The 22,612-nt window shown below is 39.7% G+C and overlaps 6 protein-coding genes across 6 annotated transcripts; 2 read left to right on the top strand and 4 right to left on the bottom strand.

Moving 5' to 3' along the window:
• Positions 1 to 1,421: 1,421 nt before the first annotated feature.
• On the bottom strand, positions 1,422 to 1,982 carry LOC137935396 (secreted RxLR effector protein 161-like). The gene has a single exon (XM_068780051.1). It carries the CDS (start codon positions 1,980 to 1,982, stop codon positions 1,422 to 1,424), a length of 561 nt encoding a protein of 186 aa, XP_068636152.1.
• A 2,623-nt stretch (positions 1,983 to 4,605) lies between these two features.
• Positions 4,606 to 5,109, bottom strand: LOC137935395 (uncharacterized). The gene has a single exon (XM_068780050.1). The coding sequence runs from the start codon at positions 5,107 to 5,109 to the stop codon at positions 4,606 to 4,608; it is 504 nt and encodes a 167-aa protein (XP_068636151.1).
• A 615-nt stretch (positions 5,110 to 5,724) lies between these two features.
• Positions 5,725 to 9,703, top strand: LOC137935096 (protein FATTY ACID EXPORT 4, chloroplastic). The gene is made up of 4 exons (XM_068779755.1): positions 5,725 to 6,182; positions 6,289 to 6,353; positions 9,084 to 9,171; positions 9,243 to 9,703. The coding sequence occupies exons 1-4, from the start codon at positions 5,954 to 5,956 to the stop codon at positions 9,350 to 9,352; spliced, it is 492 nt and encodes a 163-aa protein (XP_068635856.1). The 5' UTR covers positions 5,725 to 5,953; the 3' UTR covers positions 9,353 to 9,703.
• A 2,070-nt stretch (positions 9,704 to 11,773) lies between these two features.
• LOC137935394 (non-specific lipid transfer protein GPI-anchored 30) lies at positions 11,774 to 12,536 on the bottom strand. The gene is made up of 2 exons (XM_068780049.1): positions 12,233 to 12,536; positions 11,774 to 12,146 (listed from the first exon to the last, which is right to left on the bottom strand). The coding sequence occupies exons 1-2, from the start codon at positions 12,534 to 12,536 to the stop codon at positions 12,013 to 12,015; spliced, it is 438 nt and encodes a 145-aa protein (XP_068636150.1). The 3' UTR covers positions 11,774 to 12,012.
• Positions 12,537 to 15,078: 2,542 nt separating this feature from the next.
• On the bottom strand, positions 15,079 to 17,080 carry LOC137934349 (small ribosomal subunit protein uS5w-like). Its single transcript, XM_068778632.1, has 2 exons — positions 16,282 to 17,080; positions 15,079 to 15,393 (listed from the first exon to the last, which is right to left on the bottom strand). The coding sequence occupies exons 1-2, from the start codon at positions 16,972 to 16,974 to the stop codon at positions 15,232 to 15,234; spliced, it is 855 nt and encodes a 284-aa protein (XP_068634733.1). The 5' UTR covers positions 16,975 to 17,080; the 3' UTR covers positions 15,079 to 15,231.
• A 2,807-nt stretch (positions 17,081 to 19,887) lies between these two features.
• Positions 19,888 to 20,917, top strand: LOC137935152 (uncharacterized). Its single transcript, XM_068779823.1, has 2 exons — positions 19,888 to 20,025; positions 20,131 to 20,917. The coding sequence occupies exons 1-2, from the start codon at positions 20,018 to 20,020 to the stop codon at positions 20,675 to 20,677; spliced, it is 555 nt and encodes a 184-aa protein (XP_068635924.1). The 5' UTR covers positions 19,888 to 20,017; the 3' UTR covers positions 20,678 to 20,917.
• Positions 20,918 to 22,612: the final 1,695 nt, after the last annotated feature.

The raw sequence follows: 22,612 nt of genomic DNA, 5'->3' as shown, positions 1-22,612 counted from the left end.
TAACAGTGATTAGGTCTTCTTCTAGTTCTCCAAAGTTGGACGACTGTATGATACGGGTCTATGCGTTCAATTACCTGCAAAGATGAAGCAAAAAAAAAAACAAAAATCAAAATCATAATCTAATTGTACATGAGAATTTGGGACTTGGGTATGGTCTCTAACTTTTTCATTTCAAATTTTGATTTTTTTTTCATTTTTCCATATAAATACAATTTTTTTATTATGTTTCTTTCAAAAGAGTGGCAAATATATCTAATTTCTTAAGTCTGATATCACTATGAGATTGTTAAAAAATATAAATTGAAAAAAAATGTATACTTGAATTAAATGCAATGGAGAGGAAAAGAACATGGGAAGCTTCGGAGTCCAAAGAGAGTCTCAGTGTATGCTTACAAGAAAGAGAATCTCAATTAAAATTCCAGAATTTAGAATGGCATGTAGGTGACAAAGGTTACACGAAATATGTGTAAGGAACAAAATTAGCGAGAAAAGAGAGTAGGAAGAGAGAAGATAAAATGAATAGCAAAGGTTGGGGACAAGTGTCTTTGAAATTTGAACTGTAGTGATAAACTTTAAGAGAGAAACATCAAGAAATGCAGAGGGAAAGAGAAATGAGACTAAGGAAAGAAAGACGGGATGAAAGAGAAAGAAAGAGGGAGAGAGAGAAAAAGCTTCTGATTTAGTTATTTACACTCATTTTTCGTGGGCATGAAAGCTTGACAATCATGGAATTGGATGCTCGTTTCTTTCTTATGTCTAGGTTTGAGAGGGCATGTTTGGGTTAAAAGAAATAATCAAATCGAGATCATATGTTTGGGGTTGGGAGGGTTAAAGAATTTGTGTTTTTAAGGAGAGTTGAAACAGAGGAGAGGGAGAACTCTGACTACATTTATTGGTCTTAAACAACTATTTGTTGGGAGCAAATGTATTTCAATGAAGCAGAGATGGAGGTTTAAAATCAAGCTGGTAACTCTTTAAAGAAAGCCAACGTTGTACTGTTGAAGATAACTAAAAACAATTTCAAAATTCACCACACTGATCGGGGTGAGGTTCTTCCATTAATTTATAACTATAGTATCACAATTACAGGGATTTACAATTGATTACAATTGATATGATTTTACAGAAAAGGAATAATGGAGCTTTATTAGCTCCTGTAATAGAGGATCAAATTCCTTTGTAAGGAAGGTCCTAAACAGGGCAATGATTCTCAATCAGCGTCTCTTAAGGTATGATCTTCAACAAACCCCCACAAGCTAAGCGTCGGATTAGGGCAGACGTGTAGCTTGAATCGAAAAAATTGAAAGAGAGGCCGAGAGACGCTTTTGGTGAATATGTCTGCAACCTGTAAGTGAGAGGGCACATATTGAGTGTGAAGTTTTCCAAATACAACAAGTTCACGAAGAAAGTGGATGTCTAACTCAACATGCTTGGCTCGCTTGTGGACAACAGGGTTGGAGCAAAAAGATAGCACTTTTGTTATCGCATAAGAGAAGAGGTCGCTTTGGAAGAGAAACTTTGAAATCACAAAGAAGATGTGTGAGCCAGAGAAGTTTGACAGTAGCGAGAGCAAGAGCACAATATTCAAACACACAGCTGGAACAAAAAACTGTGGGTTGCTTCTTGGCAGTCCAGGAGACTAAGTTGTCACCAAGGTAAATAGAATATCCAGAGGTGGAACGGCGAGTGTCAGGACAACGGGCCCTGTGTGCATCAGAATAAGCAACTAAAGATCCCGGGGAAGCAGATGGACGAAAGGTTAGACCAAAATGGAGAGTACCCTTGACATACCGAAGAATACGCTTAACAACAAGGAAGTGATCATCAGTGGGAGAGTGTAGGAATTGACTGACGGAGTTGACAGCATGGGCAATATCGGGACGCGTGATGGTCAAATACTGAAGAGCACCAACAAGAGATCGGTAAAGAGTAGGATTCGAAAATAACTGACCATCAGAGGAAAGATGTTGAAAAACCACCATATGAGTGTGAACAGGCTTATTGTCAAGTAATTGAGCTCGAACAAGGATATCGCGCGCATATTTAGTTGACTAAGAAATAGTCCATCAGTGGTGGATGTACCTTACCAAGGAAGTAACTGAGAGACCCCAGATCCTTGGTAGCGAACTCAAAGTGAAGCTTGCTTGCAAAACTATCAAGAAGAGAGGAATTATTTCTGGTAATAATAATATCATCCACATATTAGAGCAAATAAAGGATGTCAGAGTGCCTGTGAAAGACGAAGAAGGAAGTATCAGCACGACTGCAGTAGAAGCCAAGATGAGTAAGGAAGGAGCTGAACCGCTAAAACCAAGCGCGAGGTACTTGCTTGAGGCCATAGAGAGCTTTCTGAAGCTTGCAAACATGATCAGGAAAGCGAGGATCAATATACCCAGGAGGTTGTTCCATATATACCTGTTCAGTGAGATGACTATTGAGGAAAGCATTCTTGACATCCAATTGATGGAGAGGCCATCGATGGGTAACAAAAATAGAGAGAACAACACAAACAGTGGTAGCTTTGATGACAGGACTAAAGGTGTCGGTGTAGTTGAGATTTGGTACTTGTGTAAAATCTTTGGCGACAAGACATGCTTTGAATCGTTCAATAGAACCATCGGGCAAATATTTGGTCTGAAATACCCATTTGGAACCCACAATATTGGTATGAGCTAGTGGAGGCACCAAAATCCAGGTATACTTATTTTGTAGAGCCTAAATTTCTTCATCGATAGCGACAAGCCAGCCAGGATTTTTGGCAGCAGATTTGAACCCTTTAGGTGTAGTGGATGTCAAGAGAGCATAAAGAAGGCCAGAAGAACCATATTAAGCAAGATCCGCCGAGTGATAGGGTTTGAAAATACCAACCTTGGCGCGTGTGAGCATAGGATGAGATCCCGTCGGGAGGGCAACAACATGAGCAGTGGGTCCAGGCTGATGGGAACCTGTGACCGATCCTGGACGAGAATTAGTGGCCTGCAAAGACTCATCCACAGGATCATTACAAATAACACATGGACGAGAGCCGAATTGAGTAATGTGTGGGGAATGGGGAGCTGGAAGAGATGGGGCATGACAATAGGAGAAAGACTGGGTTCAATAAAATTGGAAAATTGAAGAGAGGATAGGGGTTGAGCCTGAGAAGAAGCTAAGGAGGGGAAATATGTCTCATCAAATTGAGCATGTCTGGTGATATATAGTCGAGAGGTGATGGGGTCAAGACAACGAAACCCTTTATAAGATGAACAATACCACATAAAGATACATGGAAGACTACGTGGGGAAATTTTATTAGGCATATAATCACGTAAACATGGATAAACACGACAACCAAATGGATGAAAATTTACATAATTGGGAGAAAGACCATAGAGAAGTTCAAAAGGGGACTTACCTCCGAGAAGTGGTGTTGGCAAATGGTTGATGATGTAGGCAGCGATTCTAAAGGCGTTAACCCAAAAACGAGGAGAAATGTGAGAATGGAAAAGTAAAGCCAAACCAGTTTCAGTTACATGACAGTGTTTTTCGTTTAGTGCGACCGTTTTGAGCAGGGATATAGGGACAAGATATTTGATGATGAAGGCCAGACGTACGAAGGTGGTGTTTAAAGCAATTGCTTGTAAATTCTGCACCACCATCACTTTGGACATTTTTGATATGAGCTGAATGTTGATTTTCCACAAAATTTTGAAATTGAAAACATGTATCATAGAAGTCAGATTTCAATTTCAAAGGGTAAAACCAAGTAAATCTAGAATAATCATAAAAAAATAAAACATAGTAAACAAACCCCAAATTGGATGTTACTGGAGAGGGACCTCATATATTGTAGTGAATTAATTCTAACACATGAGACGATCGTTTTTCGTTTCGAGAAAAAGGTAAATGATGACTTTTAGAAAGTTGACATGTGTCACATAATTTGGGAGAAGGCAATAAGGAGGTAAGAGAAAGCTGTCCTTTTTTATTTAATAAGGAAAGAACAGAATGATACACATGGCCTAGACGAGCATGCCACAATTCATATGAAGCATGAATAGTTGCATTTTTCAAGACAAAAATAAAAGTTGAATTGCCACGCTCTAGCACATAGAGGCCACCATCGTTTACCGGTTGCCAACACCTTTCCCGTTTGGCAACTCTGAACAGTGAAAAGGTTATTAGTAAACGTAACAGATAAAGGAAAATCATTTGTTAATTTACTAATGGACAAGAGATTTTTGGTAAGATGGGGAACAACTAAGACATCTAACAGTTTTAAGGTTTGGAGAAGGGGAAAGATGACCTGTATGGGTAATAGGTAGGGACACACCATTCCCTACAATTACACGATCCTTACCCGTGTAGGAGACAGACTGATCCAACGCGGAGTGGGCTGGAGTCATATGGGCCAAAGCACCTGTGTCCACGAACCAGTCGGGCGAATCATGTTGGTCGGACATGGAGAGGGCCAAAAAAATTTCGGCAAGCTATGCCGATTGCTCCTGCGATGCATACCGCTGGCAACATCGATCAACATAATGGCCATCCTAACAGCAAATTTGACACCGCGGTGGCCGACGACGGTGGGTAGGGTTGGAACGACCTTGACCGTGAGCGAGGTCATCATTCTGGCCGTGGCTGGAGGAGCTGCTCAGGCCGTGGCCAGAGTTGCGGCTGTGACTGTCCTCGGCCATGATATGGGCGAGAGGAGTTGCCTAAACGGGAGGATGAAGCTTGATTTGTCGTGAATGCGGCGGTGGAGGCGATGGGAAGCTCCATCGACTTCTGAAAATTTTCGAAACTCTCTGGTTTCAAAACTAGATCTGAGAAACAGGGGAGAGGGGTTTGCGCCATTTGAGCAGTGGAGAAGCTCAAAAAATCGGGGCCTAAACCGCGAAGAAACCAGTGCACCTTGTCGGTGCCGTTGATAGGACACCCGATGGCGTGAAGTTGGTCGCACAGAACTTTGAATACTCGAGCATAGGCATTGACTGGACGAGTGTCGCGCTTCATCAGTTGAAGATTGTCTTTGAGACGAATTTCACGGGCCTTTGATCGGTGGTTGAAGGTATTTTTGAGAGCAATCCACACCTCACGGGATGTGGTCAGGCCAACAACTTCTGCCATGGCCTCTTCGGAAAGAGATGACAGCAGAAGGCTGAGGAGGCATTGGTCTGTTGCCTTCCATGCTTGAAATTTGGGATTTGGCGTCTAAGAGGAGGGAGGGTCAAACGGAGGGGAAGAAATTGACTCTTCCATAGAAGATAATTTGATGACGAGAGTTTGATGGTGACCATATGAATCAAGGTGTTGAAGAGGAGGTGATTGAAAGAAAAATTGGAGGTTATTAAGGATCACAAGATGTTAATCCAGGTATAGCTCTGATACTATGAAAACAATTTCAAAATTTACCACACTGATCGGGGTGAAGTTCTTCTATTAATTTATAACTGTAATATCATAATTACAGGGATTTACAATTGATTACAATTGATATGATTTTATAGAAAAAGAATAATGAAACTTGATTAGGTCCTGTAATGGAGGATCAAATTCCTCTGTACGGAAGACCCTAAACAGGGTAATGATTTTCAATCAGCGTATCTTAAGGTATGATCTTCAACCATAACCATGACAACAAACTAGTACTAGGGAAAACTTGTTAAAAATAAAAAAGATAAATAAAACCCAACTCAACTTTGTCTTCTCCCAATATTCGACTAGCCTGATCTGAACCCACGGTACTGTGGAGTTCAGATTGGCATGTGCAGGTTCGTCACCGTTACCAAGGAGATAATGCTACAGTCTACAGTCCACTAACATGCCTGAGAAGTGCTATTAGGAAAAACAAATCATAAATCGTCTTCCTCTGCCCGAGATGTCTTGCCCGTCTTAACGTCATTTCTCCAGATAGGATCGTCTCCACAAACATCGTCTTCCGACAGATGCTACAAGCAGCAATCGCGAAAGAATGTCAACTTTAGCTTCCAGTCTTTCTATTTCTTCTGTTCAGTCTCCCTTTTTAAGTTTCCCTCTTTGTAGGACCAAACCCTTCACTTTCCGAATTGAAGGCGTCTCAGCAACAACTAAACATGGCTTGTCAAAATTTCCCATTTCCTGCAACGCTCAACTGGCGGAGCTCGCTCCTGCAGCATCCGCTGTGTATGGGACTCTCCTTTTAGGCGGCGGTGTATTTGCTTGTGAGTTTCCTCGCTTCGAGAACCCAAATAAGTTGGATTTCCGTCCTGCCAGTGGAAGTATGGAGTCTAACACTTTAATCGCTTTTAACTTTTGAATGTTTTGTAGTCGGTAAATCTGGAAGCAAGGGTTCGTTGGCTGGAGGAGTGTCTGGAGCTGTTCTAATGGCAACAGTAAGTGCTGATTCACTTTTGCTCTGATTTCTGAGGATCTTTACTTGCATTTGGACACCGAATATATCTTTTTTGTTCTTGAAATAATTTTTTGGATGAATTTTTTTGTTTAAGTCCTGTCAAAAATGGACTTCGCATAGATGACGAGTAATTGTGTTTTCCCCTTCTAAGCGAAGGGATGGTATAAGAATGGGCTCTTTTCAAAATTTCCTGCTCTAATTTGGCGGGCTAAAAAGTTCCATACATCACTTTTATTTGGTTGACGATTGGATATGGGCACCCTAGCTGCAACCACATGGAGTTTATGTGACTGGAAAAGAGAAATACATCACTAACTAACTAGGTGTTAATTGGGTACACCAGCCTCCATTATATATAATAGAAGAAACAAGTAGAATTCAATTTCTAAGTGACTTGCCTGTATTTCTCTTCAGAGTGAACTGACTTTGCAACCCTTCTACAACCTCTTCTTCTTCATAGCCTAATCTCATACGCTTAAAAGGATCAAACTAAAGTGGTTAGGGTTATCTTACCTAGATCCTTGAATTCTTCAATGGTGCTAACTTTAGGCTGAAACTTCTTGGTGACTGATCTAAGAGCTTTCTTTGTTGACTTTTTACTATTAATGATCTCTTCATTGTCCTCCATCTTATCGATGAGAACCTTGAGCCTATCAAAATACTCAGAGACACTCTCTATATTAGTAATGTTCATAGTCTCAAACTGAAGTTCTAAAGATTACAATTTTACCCTTTTTACGCTCTCTCCTCTGTAGATCTCATTGAGCACATACCTGGCTTCCTTGGATGCTTTTGCCTTGTGTACCTTGTATAAGATGGCTTTCTCTACTACCTGCATGATGCAGTAGAGCACCTTCATATCTCTTTTTCGTTGTCTCTTTTAGATTCTTCTACTCCTTTGAAGTCTAAGATTTGTCTTTCTCTGGTTCCTTGTACCTGTTCTCCACCATGTCTAACCAATCTTGAGATGCAAATAGAACCATCATCTGCAATCTCCAATGCTCGTAGTTACTTTGCTATCAAATTTTGGAGGCAAGAATATACTGCTTGAACCATTGTTGGATGCCATGGAAGATTTCTGTATGCTAATCCGAAAAAAAAAATCTCGCTATCAATCTGCTTTAATACCAGATGTTAGACCCAAAAATCTGGGTTGTGTTTTCCAACAATGTGAGCAGGAAAAGTGATTAAAAGAAGAACAAAAGAGAAATGCTGTATATATAGAGAGGAAAAAAGAAAATTCTGCACTGGTTTTTGATCTGCAGAGCATACTTGCTATTTCTTTCTTGATAAAATAGGCTGTTTACAGTTTGCTTTAAACAAGACATTTTTTCCTATGTTTTCTCTAACACAACCTCTAATTCCTACTTCATCTCTAACAAACACGTAACAAAAGAAACTAACACATGACTCTACAGCCCACAGCCCACTCTCACACGATGTGCATAGATCCATCTCCATCAGCGATCCAACCTGTATAATTAGTAGTAATTAGTGTTTCTGAGGAAGAGGGAAATTGCTTCTGGAAAGACTTCCCAGGTTGGCAGCAGTTTTAATTAATCTTTACTGTCAAGTAAGATGGAACACCATTTTATATGGGAGTCTCCGAGGCAATGAATTGCACATAGATATGACATAGTCAGATGCAAAGAGAACTGGATATTGGTGGTTCAGCTCTCTTCGTCCAAGCAATGGAAGCTTGTTGAATGTCAAGTATCCCAACTCTTTGCTTGCTGTAACTCTTTTCTCAAGGCCTATCCTTGGCATCATGCAGTAGTGTTGATAGCCTTCACCTGATTTTGCTTATGGTTTATATGCTCAGCAAGTTGATGTAGTCATTACATGACAAGACCACCATCCTGAAAGGAGGGGGCTTTTTGTTGCAGTCTAAGCTTCTTGGGTGGGGAACGCAGTTATTTGGAGAGCACTCAATGTTTGCAGTTGCAGAAGCATTTCCTCTATTTCTTTTCTTTTTCTATGCATTTTATTTATTAGAGTTTTTTTTTTTTGTTAATTCATGCAGAATACGAGATCCACGAGGAAGAACAACTGTAATATCTAACCTTGCCTGACTGACATATAAGAGTGTACCCCATTTTGCTGTTTCTTCTTCTACTAATAAACTTCTTTTACTTTCTGCACATTCTTGAAGCCAGAATATAATGAAGAAAAAATTCATGTACCAAATAAGTATAATTGGGGGAAAAAAACTATGAATAACTTGTTAGTCACATTGTGTTGCAGAAGTTCTGAGCTGACTGTTTTCCCTAATGAGATACCATTTAGAAAAGAAAAAAAAAAAAGAATAAGCAATCTCTAAGATTGTTATAAAACAAAAGGATTCTTCAAGTCCTACATGCATGCTTACCTTGGTTTTACTGCTCCTCTATTTGACAATCTCGTTTGCTAGAGTTCTTTGCTTGAAGCTGGATTAGTCAGTAGAATTTATTCTTTAAATTGTTAACATAACCTACCAAAAAAGGAAGAATGATATTTGCAGAGGAAACGGAAAGTCGAACCATCCTCAGATACAAGGAACAAAACCAGGAACAAGAAAACTATATATATGTATGCGACGAAATCTTTAAGGACAAAACAATGCAGCAAAAGCAGTATAATAAAGCGTCATCATGCAGACTATTTCCAGTAGAAATGCAATCGTTTATGCTGATTGTTAAAAGCAATTTACAAGTTCATGCATCTTGTGCAGGCATATTACCTGATGCAAATGCCTGAGACAAAAGTTACTGGAGATGCTCTAGGATTTGGATCAGCTTTCATCTTTTCTGCAGTCTTTGGTAAAATTTCTTTCTAAACTGATTTTCAAAAGGTGTACAAGTATGGCTCATGTTCTCTTTTCAATTTTCAGGTATACGCCTGGTGGCTACCCGTAAATTTGTGCCTGCAGGCCTTTTATTAGGCCTCTCAGTATTTTCGACATTCGTATTTGTCTCAGCTTATCTGCAAGATAAGATTTGATATATGGAACACATTTTTTTATTAGGTAAAATTACATCATAAAAGGATTGGTGTGCCTATCGTTGTGTTTGAATTATAAAATTTGTCTATCCAAAGGCATTTATTTGGGCTGCTGTGAAACCAAGCTCATTGGGTCAAGTCTGGGTAGGGCAACACCATTCCCCACCTCCTGACAATTGAGGAAAGTTGCTAAAAGTATGGGAAGAGGTTGGTAAACCTTGTTTGTTGCTACTATAAGCCATAAGTCCTTGTGAAGGTAGGCTTTGCTGAAAATATATTAATTAGGTCTACGCATTGTGTGCATAGGGTATAACTATTGAAATTCCCATTTGTGGGTAGTGTGTTGTTAAGTTGTGGAGTTTAATCAATATCCTACGTTGAGTTGGTACGCAGGTCAATTTTCGTGGTAAGGTCGTCGTGGGGGTGGAAAGCCCCTGTCCGGTTTATGATATATTAATTGTTGTTTAATTAAGGGTAATTTAGGAAATTTATTTTTGTATCGTGATTACCCTAATTTTCTTTTTATGATTGAGGGATGCCTACTATTAGGGTTTTATCACTTGTAAGTGTATGTAATTTCTCTTATAAATTATTTCATATTTATAGTAGATTATTACAGCGGTAGAAGACAAGATGTAGTTTCATCTTGAGGTGAATTTATATAAATCTTGTGTTTGAGTTTGATTTCGTGCTTGTGATTATTATTATTGATCTAATTAGTTTGGAATTAGGTATCTAATTCATAACACTTAGTACTAAAAATCTCATTTGGTGGGTTTAGGCTTATAAGCCTATCGAGCAACGGTTACGGTGACGACATAAATCCCTGCACCAACAATATGAAGGCCCGATGAGGGTCTTGGATCCATTAACCGATGCCAGAAATATTAAAAGAGTACTTTAGAAGCTTTGAATTTACTGGGATCGGTGAGAGGAAGCTACGAAAAGCGTCCAATCTGTTCTGGAATCCGTACGAATCAGTTCACCATTCATCCGGTTGAATCGACGGAATTAATGTTGCAGGAATTTGCCGTTTGCGGCTGCGGCTCTGTGAAGAAGTTTGCCTGTTGATGGATTGAATTGGGAACCCGCAGCCGGTAAAGCCCGTGCAGCTACAACATTTCTAGAAATTATGGCGACGGAGAACGCGGATTTTCCGTCGGAGTCACGGGAAGTGAGTTCGGCTCTGAAAATTTTTTCAAGACGAAGATGCTGAAGCAGCAACAGTAGGATCAATGCGAACCCAGCGGCTCGCCGGGATGCGGCGAAGATAAAGTCGAATGAGGCAACTAAGAAAGAAAAATTCCATGTAATACACGATGATGTTGAGGCAATTTTTGCGGCTGTGATGAGTCTAGAGGAAGATGACAGTGGGCGGGAACTTCTACCCACGATTAACGATGTTAAGGCAACTTTTGCGGCTGTGATGAGTCTCTCTGCTCTTTCGACTCCAGAGTAGATGAATGGTTGATGGGTAAATGGCTATGGGGAGACAAAGGTTGTTTTAAAGGGCGGTTCGGTTGTCTGTAGAAGGAGCTCGTGTTCTGTCATTTATGGAAGGAGCTCATGGATGAGTTGAAAAGAACTGAGGTTTTGGATTTTATTTCTGGAATTTTGGTTTTCTATGAGAGTTTATATAACAACTTTAAACACCCTTGAGAAGGCAAAGAACGAGAGGTTGCATTGTCTTCTTCTTCTTCTTGGCCGAAGGGTGTTCACTGATCACTTCTGTCAACGAGCTGTATCTGCTCAGTATTTGGTTGCGCGGATCTCTGTGATATGGGTTTGCCTGGCTGCAAGCAGATGGAGCTTTTGTCATTTTCAGTTCAACCCATTAATTATAATTAGTAAGAAGGGTTTGTTGAGGAAGAGGGCCTCCATTTTGTAACGGATCATTTCATCTAGCAGACTGGATGGAGAATTGGGGAGTCTTGGGCTGCTTCTGCAAGTGGCTGCAGAAAACCCATCTCTGGCAAATAACTTTTGTTCCAATAGAGTCTTGCTATTGAACAGTTTATGCATTTCTTGCAGGCTTACTGTCTGATGCAAACGCCTAAGACAAGACATTGGAGATACTTTAGGATTTGGTTCAGCTTTCATCTCTTCTGCACTAATTTTAGCCCTGAAGGTCTTCAAGTACGGTTATAGCTCGAGTTCTCTTCAAATTTTCTAGGCCTTTCCGGGTTTTCTTCATTCATTGTTGCGTCCGCCTACCGGAAAGACAGATCAATAGAACACTTTTTTTTTTTTTTTGTGAACGCCACTTGTTTCTGTTAATTCCAGCCATGTTGCAGTTCAAAATCGGTGGAACTCTATTCTCACGTCCTCTTAAATGAATGAAAAATCATTTCACGATACTGCACTAGAACTTAAAACCAGATAATCATGCCTGGAAACTGAACTTTCTTGACAAAATGAAGATTCTAAAATCTCTCAATTTCGATTAGTATCGCATCCATACAAAGAATATCGAATATCATCATCTACTAGGTGCCCTGAGCACGACTCTTTTTCTCTCTGACAAACATGGAATCTCTCAATGGATGATCATAGTAACAAAACAATGGACCACATTTCAGAACAAAAGAAATGGAGGAAAAAAATGAAGGAAGACGCTAAACCGAGCCCACAACTTGCTCGGCCTGAAAGATTTCTTATTTCTACAGAACCTGAGCAATCATGGACAGTGCAGCAACAAGCAGGACGTTTGCTGATAAAAATACGGTTCCTGAACTTGGCACACTGGTTCTGGTTGTGGGGGAGGAGCCCGGAGATGAAGTTCGCGGAGATGAATCTGCACAAGAAAACCGAAAAAACACCCTCTTAGTAAGATGAAACCTGCAGAGAAGATGCTGAATGCCGCGAAACAAAGTAACTCACCTGTGGCACAAGTAGCAGCATTGACGTTCAGGCCGCACTTGGCAGGCAGCATCAGAACTTCGGTGACATTGATGCCGTTCTGACCCGCTCCAGTGTTGCCGTTCAGATTGCTACAGACGCATTGTGGGTTCGACTGGATGATGGATCTCAGAGGGTCGCAACAATCACTGGAGGGGTTTCTCGACGAGTTGAGATAGTTCAAGCAAGGCACGAGCTGATTTAAGCAGGAGACGTCTTGAGCAGCAGACTGGAAGACGAAGATGGCCAAGGTGAGGAAACATAGCCAAACCCAAGGCTTACCCATTTTCACCTTGCACTTGCGCATCAAATTGCTTCCCGATTCCGTAATGTTTGCAGCTGAACTGGGTACTGATTGGAATTTATAGATTTCTAATGAGAACGTATCGGGGTTTTTTTAATTTCTCTTCTTATGTCTAGAAGAAGGTTCGGTAAGCTAACTCTTTGGCAGTATTTGGGGTTCTTACTGTTCTTGGAAAAGAGTTGAAGTTCTGTAGTGTAGGTGTGTCTGGATAATTGGGTGGACTAACTTCTATCGGTATTTGATTTTTCTTCAGGGTCGGCAATTGCCTTCCTGACAATCCTGCAAATCTGGGTTCGACGATAACCTTTTCATAGACTTTGCATCCACCGGCCAAGCATTCGGGTAATTGATACTTGTGTTTGATCTAGGCCTCAAGCTTAGCCTCAAACCTTATATTATACTTGTTAGACCAAATGGTTAATCCATGTTAGTCTTCATTATTTTGATGATAACAAAATGAGTAATTTGAAAGTGAGCTATTAATGGTGTTGTAATTGTATTTTAAACACATGCCTTCTAACACATATATTACGAGGTCTATGACAAAAGCTCAAGATTAAACAACGATCAATCAAGTTGCCAAAGTCAAAACTTGAAGCAAAACAACATTGAAGATTGTTGATGAGAAGAAAAACTTACAAAATGAAGAAGAAAGAAGAATTGAATACTAGAGTTAGGGATGGCATCGAACCAAGCCTGTTCGCGAATATCTCAAGCTCGGCTAGGACGGCTTAGTTTAGCTCAATTTGTAAGCATTTTGAAGCGAGTTCAAACAGTGGTTCGCGCTGTTTAAGTAACCGAACTGAACACATGTGAACCATAGTTCGGTTTGTGAGCTGGTTCGAATTTTAAATAGAATCCCTTCTACCTTTCGAGACGCAAGAGTGGAGCTTCGTTTTCAAATTTTTCTTTTCGATTTCGAACTCTTTTGAAATCAAAACTCTTTAGTCTTAGACTCCTGTAATCCAACTCTCTTTCGAAACTTTCGGGAGCAAAATCAACAACACAGGCTACCGTATTTTAAGACAATAATGCCGATTTTCTTCCTCAATAGACCTCATCCTACTCTATCCCTCAAGTCTCTTCATCTCTCAACCGGTTGTAACCTACTTACGATGTTGCCAACGGAAGAAATTTGACCTAAAAGGTAAGTTTGTCTAGTTTTTTTTTTTATGATTTTGAGCTCCTCAAGGTTCTATTTTGTGAAAAATTTTGTTTACTTATTGTATCCTCTATTTCTCCTTTATCACTGTTATTTTTCGTTAAAAGAAGATTAAAAATCTGTAAGTCACATCCTATGTTAGCTTTTCTATGGTTATTTTGATCAGAGTGTTCCTGAAATTTACAGGCTAAAAGAAAACTGAGACCACTTTGAAGTCTGCACAGATTGAAAGAGACTCGTTAGTAAAAAGTAAACAGGGACCTGACAGTTTTTTCAATGCACCAAGTTGGCCATTTGTGCGTGTCTTTCACAAGCTCAATTCTCTTCATCACCTCCTCTCTTCTTATTTCTCTCTTCTTCTTTTTCTTATCAAATCTAATTCTTATGGATTATACCTTATAATTTAACACTACTAAAGTAAATTATTTTAAAAATAATTAGTGATTAAATAAATTAATTAAACTATAATCAGGCTTTAAAAACAGTGCACTTCCTCTATTTGATAAAATAATTTTCCCAATTTTTCCTTCATAAGCTTTGATCAAAGTTCACTATGACTTCACTACAGGTAGAGAGCTAGCACTTGCAACCTCTGAGGTGAGAAGCTGATTTAAACAAGCCTGCCTGAGGTGCCCGAGTGCAGTGTTTTGGCTAGCAGTTCACAAACCCAATTGAATCCGGAGTTTTTTAAGATTAGAACTCCCAACTTTGTAGCTTACAACTGAGACCAGTAATTAAAAAACTGATTTGTAATTGTTCTTGTGAGCACAGCAGCTTGATCAAGAAACCTTCATAAACTCAATTAGGTAGCCCCTGATTCAACTGTTCAAATGAAAACAATGGACCAATTCCTATTGAGTTAGTCGTCTAAATAGACCAATTAGTCCTGTTTTCAACACTATTAGAAGCACCAAATCCAAATTCCTCATCCACTACAATTTATTCATTTTCTGTTGGACCGCACACCCGCTCAAATGATTAATCAGGTGCTTAGATTAGCTCCACTGGACTTTTACTTACCCCATACAACCCCACAATCCACTTCATTTCCATCAACGACACAGCCACAACAAATTCATCTTTGGCCATTAAAACACCAGGTAGCAAGTACCAGCATTTCTGTTTTTACTCTTACTAGGACACTTTTCAGCCAATTCAGAACACAAGCCTATAGTTGACAAATGACCTAATTCAGTGATATATATGAAACTAGTTATAAAGGAGAAGGTATTCTGTATTGGAATGACCCATCCCTGTTGCAAATGCTCGAGATCATCTCTATAGAGACTTCCAAAAGAACAAACGCATTGAAAGATACAAAAATCGTAACAGCAACAACAGAAACTCTTTTACAGCAGATGATGCACGCAGATTAACATCGTTAAGAAGCTTACCAGCAGGATAACTCATGTAGCAACAATGTCTTGAGAAAACTAAGTTTGTCCCTTCCCCAGAACATATCTCAAATACTTTCCCAACAAAAACTGAAACTAACCTTAGAACTGAATAATTAAACTAGGCCTCAAGTTTCTCAATCTCGTCCAGAATGATGGCAGACTTTGTGGGTTTTGCCAAGAAATCCGTGTAATCCTGGAATGGTGATTTACTGAAGCGAGTTTCCCTCCAAAAGTCAGGTGTGAGGAACCCATAGGTCTTCAACAGACAGTCAAAAGTGGCCTGTTACACAGTATACAACAAATTAGTCTGATACTAGATCAACAAAGACAAATAAAAATAAAGTCGACAGTAATAAGAAAGGATCCCAACAGCAAAACATCAGTATTTGGGTTTTATAAATAAAATAGTACATTTTAGATGCTGTGTTCATGTACATGTTTCTACTACAAACTACCAATAGAATGTTGTTGAAGAAAACACAAACTTGTGTTTGTGTGTCTGTGTGAGAGAGATGGAGAGAGACTGTGAGTGAGTGCTGAATTGACTAAACAGAATCAGTAGTTAAAATAGCAAAGAGATAACAAGGGCAATCATCCGACACACTAAACAATGTTACTTTCGATTTCGATAAAAAAAAACAAGACGAACAGACAAAGATGCCAAAATCAATCCAGAATTTAATTTCTGACACCCAAATGTAGACTGAGGTCATCCTCCTATAAGGAACCCAACAGTTGAGGACAATATTCCAAAGAATTGAGCGCTTGGTGTAGAACAGTGTCCAGTATGACTTAGCAGCTGATAAATGGACGAAAATGGCAGCAGAGTTTGATATAAAACGTAAGTCAATCACAAATTTTTTGAAGAAAGACAAACTATTGTATATGCAGTAAACCCTATTTATGCCGACAACCACAAGTGATTACAGATTACAGAACTAATTTGTTTAGCCATTAAAAGTCACAATCTAAGAAACAACGAAGCCCCTTCAACTAGATAAAACATTTTGCACCAACAAAAAACAACTAAAAGCACACAAAGAAGATCAGGTATCCGGTTAAACAAACCCTTTCTTATGAATCTGGGATTGAAATTCAGGTAGACCTACACTAAAGTTAATTCATTACCACATAAACATAATTCTAAAGGAAGTTATAAGATCAAAACCTTGACGAAATTTCCTAACGTTTTTGTAGATCCCCTTGTGCAGGTAAATACGTCATCGATGCCCGCGAATTGCAACACCTTCTTAGGAACTCTGGCAGCAACAATACCAGATCCACGCGGCGCGGGAACCATCCTCACCAAGACGGACCCACACTTACCCGTAACCTTGCAAGGCACGGTGTGAGGCTTACCAATCTTATTTCCCCAGTATCCTCTCCTTACAGGGATAACGGAAAGCTTGGCAAGAATAATAGCACCGCGAATGGCCGTTGCTACCTCCTTGCTACACTTCACACCGAGGCCAACGTGACCATCACCGTCACCGACGACGACAAAGGCCTTGAATCGAGTACGCTGACCGGCGCGAGTCTGTTTCTGGACAGGCATAATCTTCATAACCTCATCCTTGAGCTTAGGACCGAGCATGGCCTCCACAATCTGATGTTCTTTCACGGGGAGAGAATGAAGGTAGATCTGTTCCAGGGATACGATTTTTCCTTCTTTCACAAGACGGCCGAGCTTCGTTACAGGCACCCATTTTTCCTCTTCCTCTCGACGGCCACCCCCGCGGCGTCCACCGCGACGGTCACCACGGCCCCGATCTCCACGTCCACCACGACCGAATCCACGGCCAAAACCACCACGGTCACCACCACGGCCAAAACCACCACGGTCACCACCTCGCTCCGCCATAGCAGCTACGAAGTTAGGAAGGAATGCAGGGAAAGAAGAGAGGGCGCCGCGAGAAAGTGCTCAAGGCGAGAGATAAGCAGCTCTTCTATACTAGCAGAAGGATGGGATTTTAGGGTTTTGAAAGAAATGTTTTAAAAGAGATTGGTTTACGACTGACGGACCAGATGCCGAGTCTGAAGCATAATGGAGAAAATTGGGTCCGACCCGGCAGGTCCAACCACCCATTTGGATGCAAGAAAAGAAAATAAAAGAAGAGAAAATGTTATTTTTCTAAACACACCCTTAGGGTGGCAAATTTATCTAATTATCCATTTTCACATTTCACCCCTCTATTAATCAAAGTCTAAACTGATTACCAAGATGATCAGAATCCAACCAATGGTTGAGATCAAGTCGATCAGGCAGGATTGTTGTTAGAATCAAATCGAATGCTTTGTAAAACTCCATAACTACATTCAATAGCTAACGTGTGGTATTGCAGGAAAGTACCACCCAAACAAAGAAGGTGGTACATGGCCAATATGTTGTATTGCAAGAAAGGGCCGCTTATGTAAGGAAAGGAAGCGGTGTAAAGTTTACATGTGGCACTGTAGGATAATACACCTAAGAAAAAGAGGTGACACATAGCCAAAAGTGGCTTTATAAAAGAGTATTACCAAAGAAAAAGAGGTGGCACTATTTCAAGCTACACCTATGTTGTGCCATAGGAGACTTGGTTATCTATCTTCAACTTTGATTTCGTCTTTAGTCAAACAAAAAACTACTTCCTAATTTGAGTTTTGTTTTAGATGCATGCGTCAGTTGTTGGATGACAAAACAAATTAAATTGTCTTTTGATCACGTTGAACATAAAGTTACTAAACCAATTGAAGTAGTCCATTTTGATTCACCATTAATTTCTAAATTTGGATCCTGATATTATAATTTTTTTATGATTACAATAATTTTTTGTGGATGTATCCTCTAAAGGCTAAAAATGAAGCATTTGGAATATTTTTTTAATTTATAAATATCATGGAAAATAAATTTTCTGGTAGGATCAAAGTACCTCATTCAAATGGAGGAGGTGAGAACGTAAACTCTCTTTTTTAAAATTATTTGATTTAATATGAAATTCTTCATCGTCTCTCTTGTCCTTATACTCCAAAACAAAATGGAATAGCTAAAAGAAAACATAGACATATAGTTGAAAATGGATTAGCTTTGTTATATGAAAGTAATATTTCAACTAGTTTTTTGGTTAAAGCTTTTCAAACTGTAGTATATTTGATTAATCGACTTCTTATTGGTCCCTTGTAAGGTAAAACACGTTATTCTTTACTTCATCATGTCTCTCCTCTTTACGATTATATTCATGTTTTTGGATGTCTAAGTTTTCCTTATTTACAACCTTATAATAAAAACAAGTTTGAACCGCCATCTAGACCTTGTGCATTTCTTGGATTCCATGATTCTTACAAAGTTTATCAATGTTTTTGTCCATCTTTAAACAAAGTCATTATCACTAGGCATGTTGTGTTTGATATGTCATGTTTCCCATATTCATCACTAGAAAATTTTAAAATTACTCCTACCCTTACTCTTTGTGTAATTTTTTTTTTTTTTTGACAAAATATATGAAACACCTAACATTTCATCCTCTGATGAAATTTATGTTCCTAATCCTCCCAACTTATCCTCTGACACTTCACAACTACCTCAAAACTCATCACCTACTTCCCCTCTATCTTCCATCTCTTCTTAGGTAATGATCAAATTGAAATTGTTTTACCGCTTTACCGACACATACTTCCCTTCTTCCCTACCAATGATGACTAGAGCAAAGAGTAAGGCAACAACCCTAACACTTCATGTGTTAGGGAATACTCGGTTTGAATAGTTAAAGGGATATAACGAAATTTTTTGGTTTTCTTTATGAGGTTGGCGTCTGGAATACTCAACCTCATTAAACCCCTTTCACTTTATATCTTCCCTCATGAGGTTTTTCGTCCGTGGTGATTTTTCACAGTGAGAAACAGAAACAATAAGATTTTCGGTGAAATTCTTTGAATGACTTATTTTTAGAGAGAGAGAAATCTTTGTGCTTCAAGTGAGAAGCTCTTGTGTGACCGATACAGTGAGAAGATTATTCTTTCCCCTGCTGCGATGTTGCTGCCGAAACAGAGTTTTTGTACTTGCCGTCGTTGTGCTGCTCCGACGCTGTGTGATTCCTTTCCGTTGGGAGTCTCTATCCACAGTGTAGAGAGAGAGAGACCAGAGAAGGAAGAAGGGCGTTGTATCCTCAGTGTAGAGGAAAAGAGCAGAGAAGAAGAAGAAGGAACGCCAGACTTTGTCTGGTTCGTTTTATTACTGACCTGTGTTGTATTTGGTTTGTGTTATTTTTGACCAGTGCTATTTGAGCGTCGACGAGTCTCAAGATCTTCATACAAGTTACATTGTTCCTTTTACAGATCCATATTTATTATTATCTGCAGTGATAGATTAATGTATGGATTTGTATGAAAAGAAAATTGTAAACATTATGGACTATATTCTCTATAAAGAATTATCTACCGCAACTATGACGTAGCCCGATTTGGATAAACCACATTAAATCTATGTATTTTATTATTACTCCCCTAGAATAAGCTATCATCATGTTCTTACGGTTACACGTAAATTTGAGCCTGTATCCTATAAAACACATCGTCAATGGTACGATGCTATGAACGATTAGTATCACTTTTTTAAAGTTGAAGTTCGTGGAAAACGGTCATGTTGATGTAAAAGCACAAAGCTGCTTTCGCTTCCACTTTAACCCCGTTACACGGATCTTCAATCTCTGTCTAGATTTCTCCTCTCAACTCAGATTAAAAAAACTTCTTTTTTTAATTGAAGAAAAAACTAAAATAATAAGAGCTACAACAGAGAAAAGAGGCCTCCCTGTCTGGAATTTTACTCTACTTTCCCTTCTTGTCCACCGAACGTCCGCCCTTTTTCTCGCTTGTTCTTCCCTTCCTTCTCCTCTGCATCAGCGTCGGGTTTCTTTCTCTCGCCGTCAGCAATGAGCGAGTAAGGCCTCTGCTTTCACACCCATCTTATTAATGTTTACTCTCCTTTTTTTTTTTTCTTTTTTTTAAGCTGTATTTGCCTTATTGGTGCTCTTTCATGTGTCAGATCTCGGCCCGGAGATTACTACCCGAAAGAATGTCCGCCGAACACGACGAGCGTCCATGTGACGGCGCTGGATGGGCTGGTAAACGTCAATTCCCTTTTCACCATCGCCGTATTCGTGGGACTCTCCCTTACAACCAAGGGCCAGCAAAGCCTCGAGGATCGGACTGCCTGTGATGCCGGCGACGGCGAAGCGCGTCGTCTCCTTGTCTACGAGGTCGTATCCTTCAGCTTCTTCCTCTTCTCCAGCCTCATCGCCCAGGGTCTCAAGCTCGCCATCAACCTCCTCAACAGCAAAGACACCCGGGACGCCGTTCGAGCCCATATCAACCTCACCATCCTCCGGGTAGGTATGCTTGCCTCCGCAGCCGGCTCCGTTATGGGTTGTGTCTTCCTCGTCCTCTCCATGGTCTGTGTTATCGAGATCCGCCTAGGCTTGCTCTCTTGTGGGAGCGCCGCTGCCGTCCGTGCCGTCGCCGCCCTCGTTACCCTTGTAGCCACTGCACTTCTTGCTTACATTTCCACCGCCTTGTATGCATTCACTCACTGATTCTGATTTTCCAAATTCCTTCTGCTTTTTTTAATGCTTCTGTGTAGCCGAAAACACTCAACTTCAGGTTGAAGAGTTGATTGTACAAAATTTTTCAATAGTTTGTCGGAACTTGTTTGTTTTTCTCTAAAATTGGGTAGAGATTTAATGACGAAAGGGTAGATTGCTGTAAGAGTTCAGGCAATCTGATCAGTTTCCTTGAGTAGTATTAAAGCATTTAAAGGTGTTCATTTCTGGATGAATGTAATTTCTGATTGTTCAAATGGGTTTGTGTAGGATCAGTAACCAGTGGATAGAGCTTGAACTGATTAGAAATTTTTCTGAAAGATAATTCGTCTAAGCATAAGCTGATTCTTTACTTCGTCTACTTAGAACTTACTCTCGAGTCCCAAGTGATGAGATGAACTGACTCTGGACTAATTGCCCTAATGCACCAATTGCTATGGCTCTGCTTGACCAAGCTGTAGGAATCTTTTCTAGCAACAACAATTTATTCCGTTATGTATTTGTTACAGGCCAAAAATGTCAAATTTGATGTAAAATAAAGTAAATCCACCCCCAGTTCTTGGAAATGATGAGTTGTCACTGAATTCCTCTTTCTTGATTGAGGTGAGTAGGAAAATCACTCCCTTATTGTAGTCATTGTGAACTTTCTTTCACAACTATAAATAGAGGCTTAAGGTATAGGGCAGAGCATTAAGTTTTTCCTCTTCTCTCTCAAAGTCGTCCCTAGACTTTTCTTTTGTCCCAAACTCTCTGTCCATCTCTCTTTAGCCTTCTCTCTCATCTTTCTCTTTTCTCTTTTCTTCCTCTCTTTTCTTCTCCTCTTCTTCTTCCAATCCTCTTTCACCACCTTGGTCGAGGACCTTGTCATGGGATCCTAAATCCAACATGCTATCAGAGTTAAGGATTTAGGATCCCTACATTAAGATGGTGCTTAAGTTGTTTTGATGATCAAGCCTCACGAAAACTACTCATGAAGTGAGGTATCAAGCCAATGGCAAGATAAGTTTTTTATCTTCATTCTTTATCTTCTTTAATGGCATGGTTGCCGAGTATTTTATCTCTAGAAATGGGTTAAGAAATTATGGTTTTCTTAATAATGTTGGATGTCCTAATCTATCGTACCATTGTTGTGTCTCAGTCTGCCAAATTTAAGTAGTGGAGACCCCCTTGTTTATGGCCTCCACCAATCATTTGGTTTGACTCCAAATCCTAGAAAACACAAGTAGAAGGGAAAAAAGTGATGGAATAATTAAAATTCTTAGTTAATTGGCTTATAGATAGGATATTTAATGGAAACTGAGGGATAAAAATGACATCATTAAAGTGAAGGGTAGGTGTAGCCGAGGTGGATTCCATTCTTCCGACCTTGGTTGGGGATCCATCTGTTATGAAAACAAATTTATCAAGTAGATATAGAGATAAAGAATTCAAAAGACTTACATTATCTATTAGATGGTCGGAGGGTCCAAAATCAATTATCCAATATGAGGAAGGGGAAGTGGCAGAAACCATACCTAAGATTATAATAGTAGCAATAGTAGTGGAGGAAGATGTGAGTGTGGGTACCATCATAGTTTCAACCTTTGAAGCAACTCAAAATCATCATCTGATATTGTTTTCTTCCCTTTTGTGACTTAGTCTTTTCTTCATGTTTTTTTCCACTATTGTGGACTGAGGTTTGATTGGCTAGCATCTAATCCACTTTGCCATGAAGTTTCCAACATGTATCAACTAGATGATTGACACCCCCACAGTAAGCACACACTCGGTTATCAGTTCTTGAAGAGCTTGAACCAGCTCTTCCTCTACCACCTCTAGAATTTCTCCCTCACACTACTAATTGAGTTTGTAACCCTATTATTAGAGTACATAGTTGATAATATCTCAACATGAGGTGTGGAAGAGGGATCTGGTATCCATAGCACTGTG

The sequence above is a fragment of the Aristolochia californica genome, unplaced genomic scaffold, assembly GCF_029961685.1.
Source record: "Aristolochia californica isolate CCGP_79_NKW_82.1479 unplaced genomic scaffold, dmAriCali1.0.hap1 SCAF_6, whole genome shotgun sequence".
Lineage (NCBI taxonomy): Eukaryota > Viridiplantae > Streptophyta > Magnoliopsida > Piperales > Aristolochiaceae > Aristolochia > Aristolochia californica.
Note: the sequence above shows the minus strand (reverse complement) of the source record. Positions and strands in the feature narration are given on the sequence as shown.

Coding starts and splice junctions, on each gene's coding strand:
- LOC137935396 (XM_068780051.1), bottom strand. CDS start 1,982: ATGGTGGTTTTTCAACATCTTTCCTCTGATGGTCAGTTATTTTCGAAT.
- LOC137935395 (XM_068780050.1), bottom strand. CDS start 5,109: ATGGCAGAAGTTGTTGGCCTGACCACATCCCGTGAGGTGTGGATTGCT.
- LOC137935096 (XM_068779755.1), top strand. CDS start 5,954: ATGTCAACTTTAGCTTCCAGTCTTTCTATTTCTTCTGTTCAGTCTCCC. Junction 6,183..6,288: donor AGGCGGCGGTGTATTTGCTT/GTGAGTTTCCTC, acceptor AATGTTTTGTAG/TCGGTAAATCTGGAAGCAAG. Junction 9,172..9,242: donor CATCTTTTCTGCAGTCTTTG/GTAAAATTTCTT, acceptor TTCAATTTTCAG/GTATACGCCTGGTGGCTACC.
- LOC137935394 (XM_068780049.1), bottom strand. CDS start 12,536: ATGGGTAAGCCTTGGGTTTGGCTATGTTTCCTCACCTTGGCCATCTTC. Junction 12,147..12,232: donor TGCTGCTACTTGTGCCACAG/GTGAGTTACTTT, acceptor TTTCTTGTGCAG/ATTCATCTCCGCGAACTTCA.
- LOC137934349 (XM_068778632.1), bottom strand. CDS start 16,974: ATGGCGGAGCGAGGTGGTGACCGTGGTGGTTTTGGCCGTGGTGGTGAC. Junction 15,394..16,281: donor CGTTAGGAAATTTCGTCAAG/GTTTTGATCTTA, acceptor ACTGTGTAACAG/GCCACTTTTGACTGTCTGTT.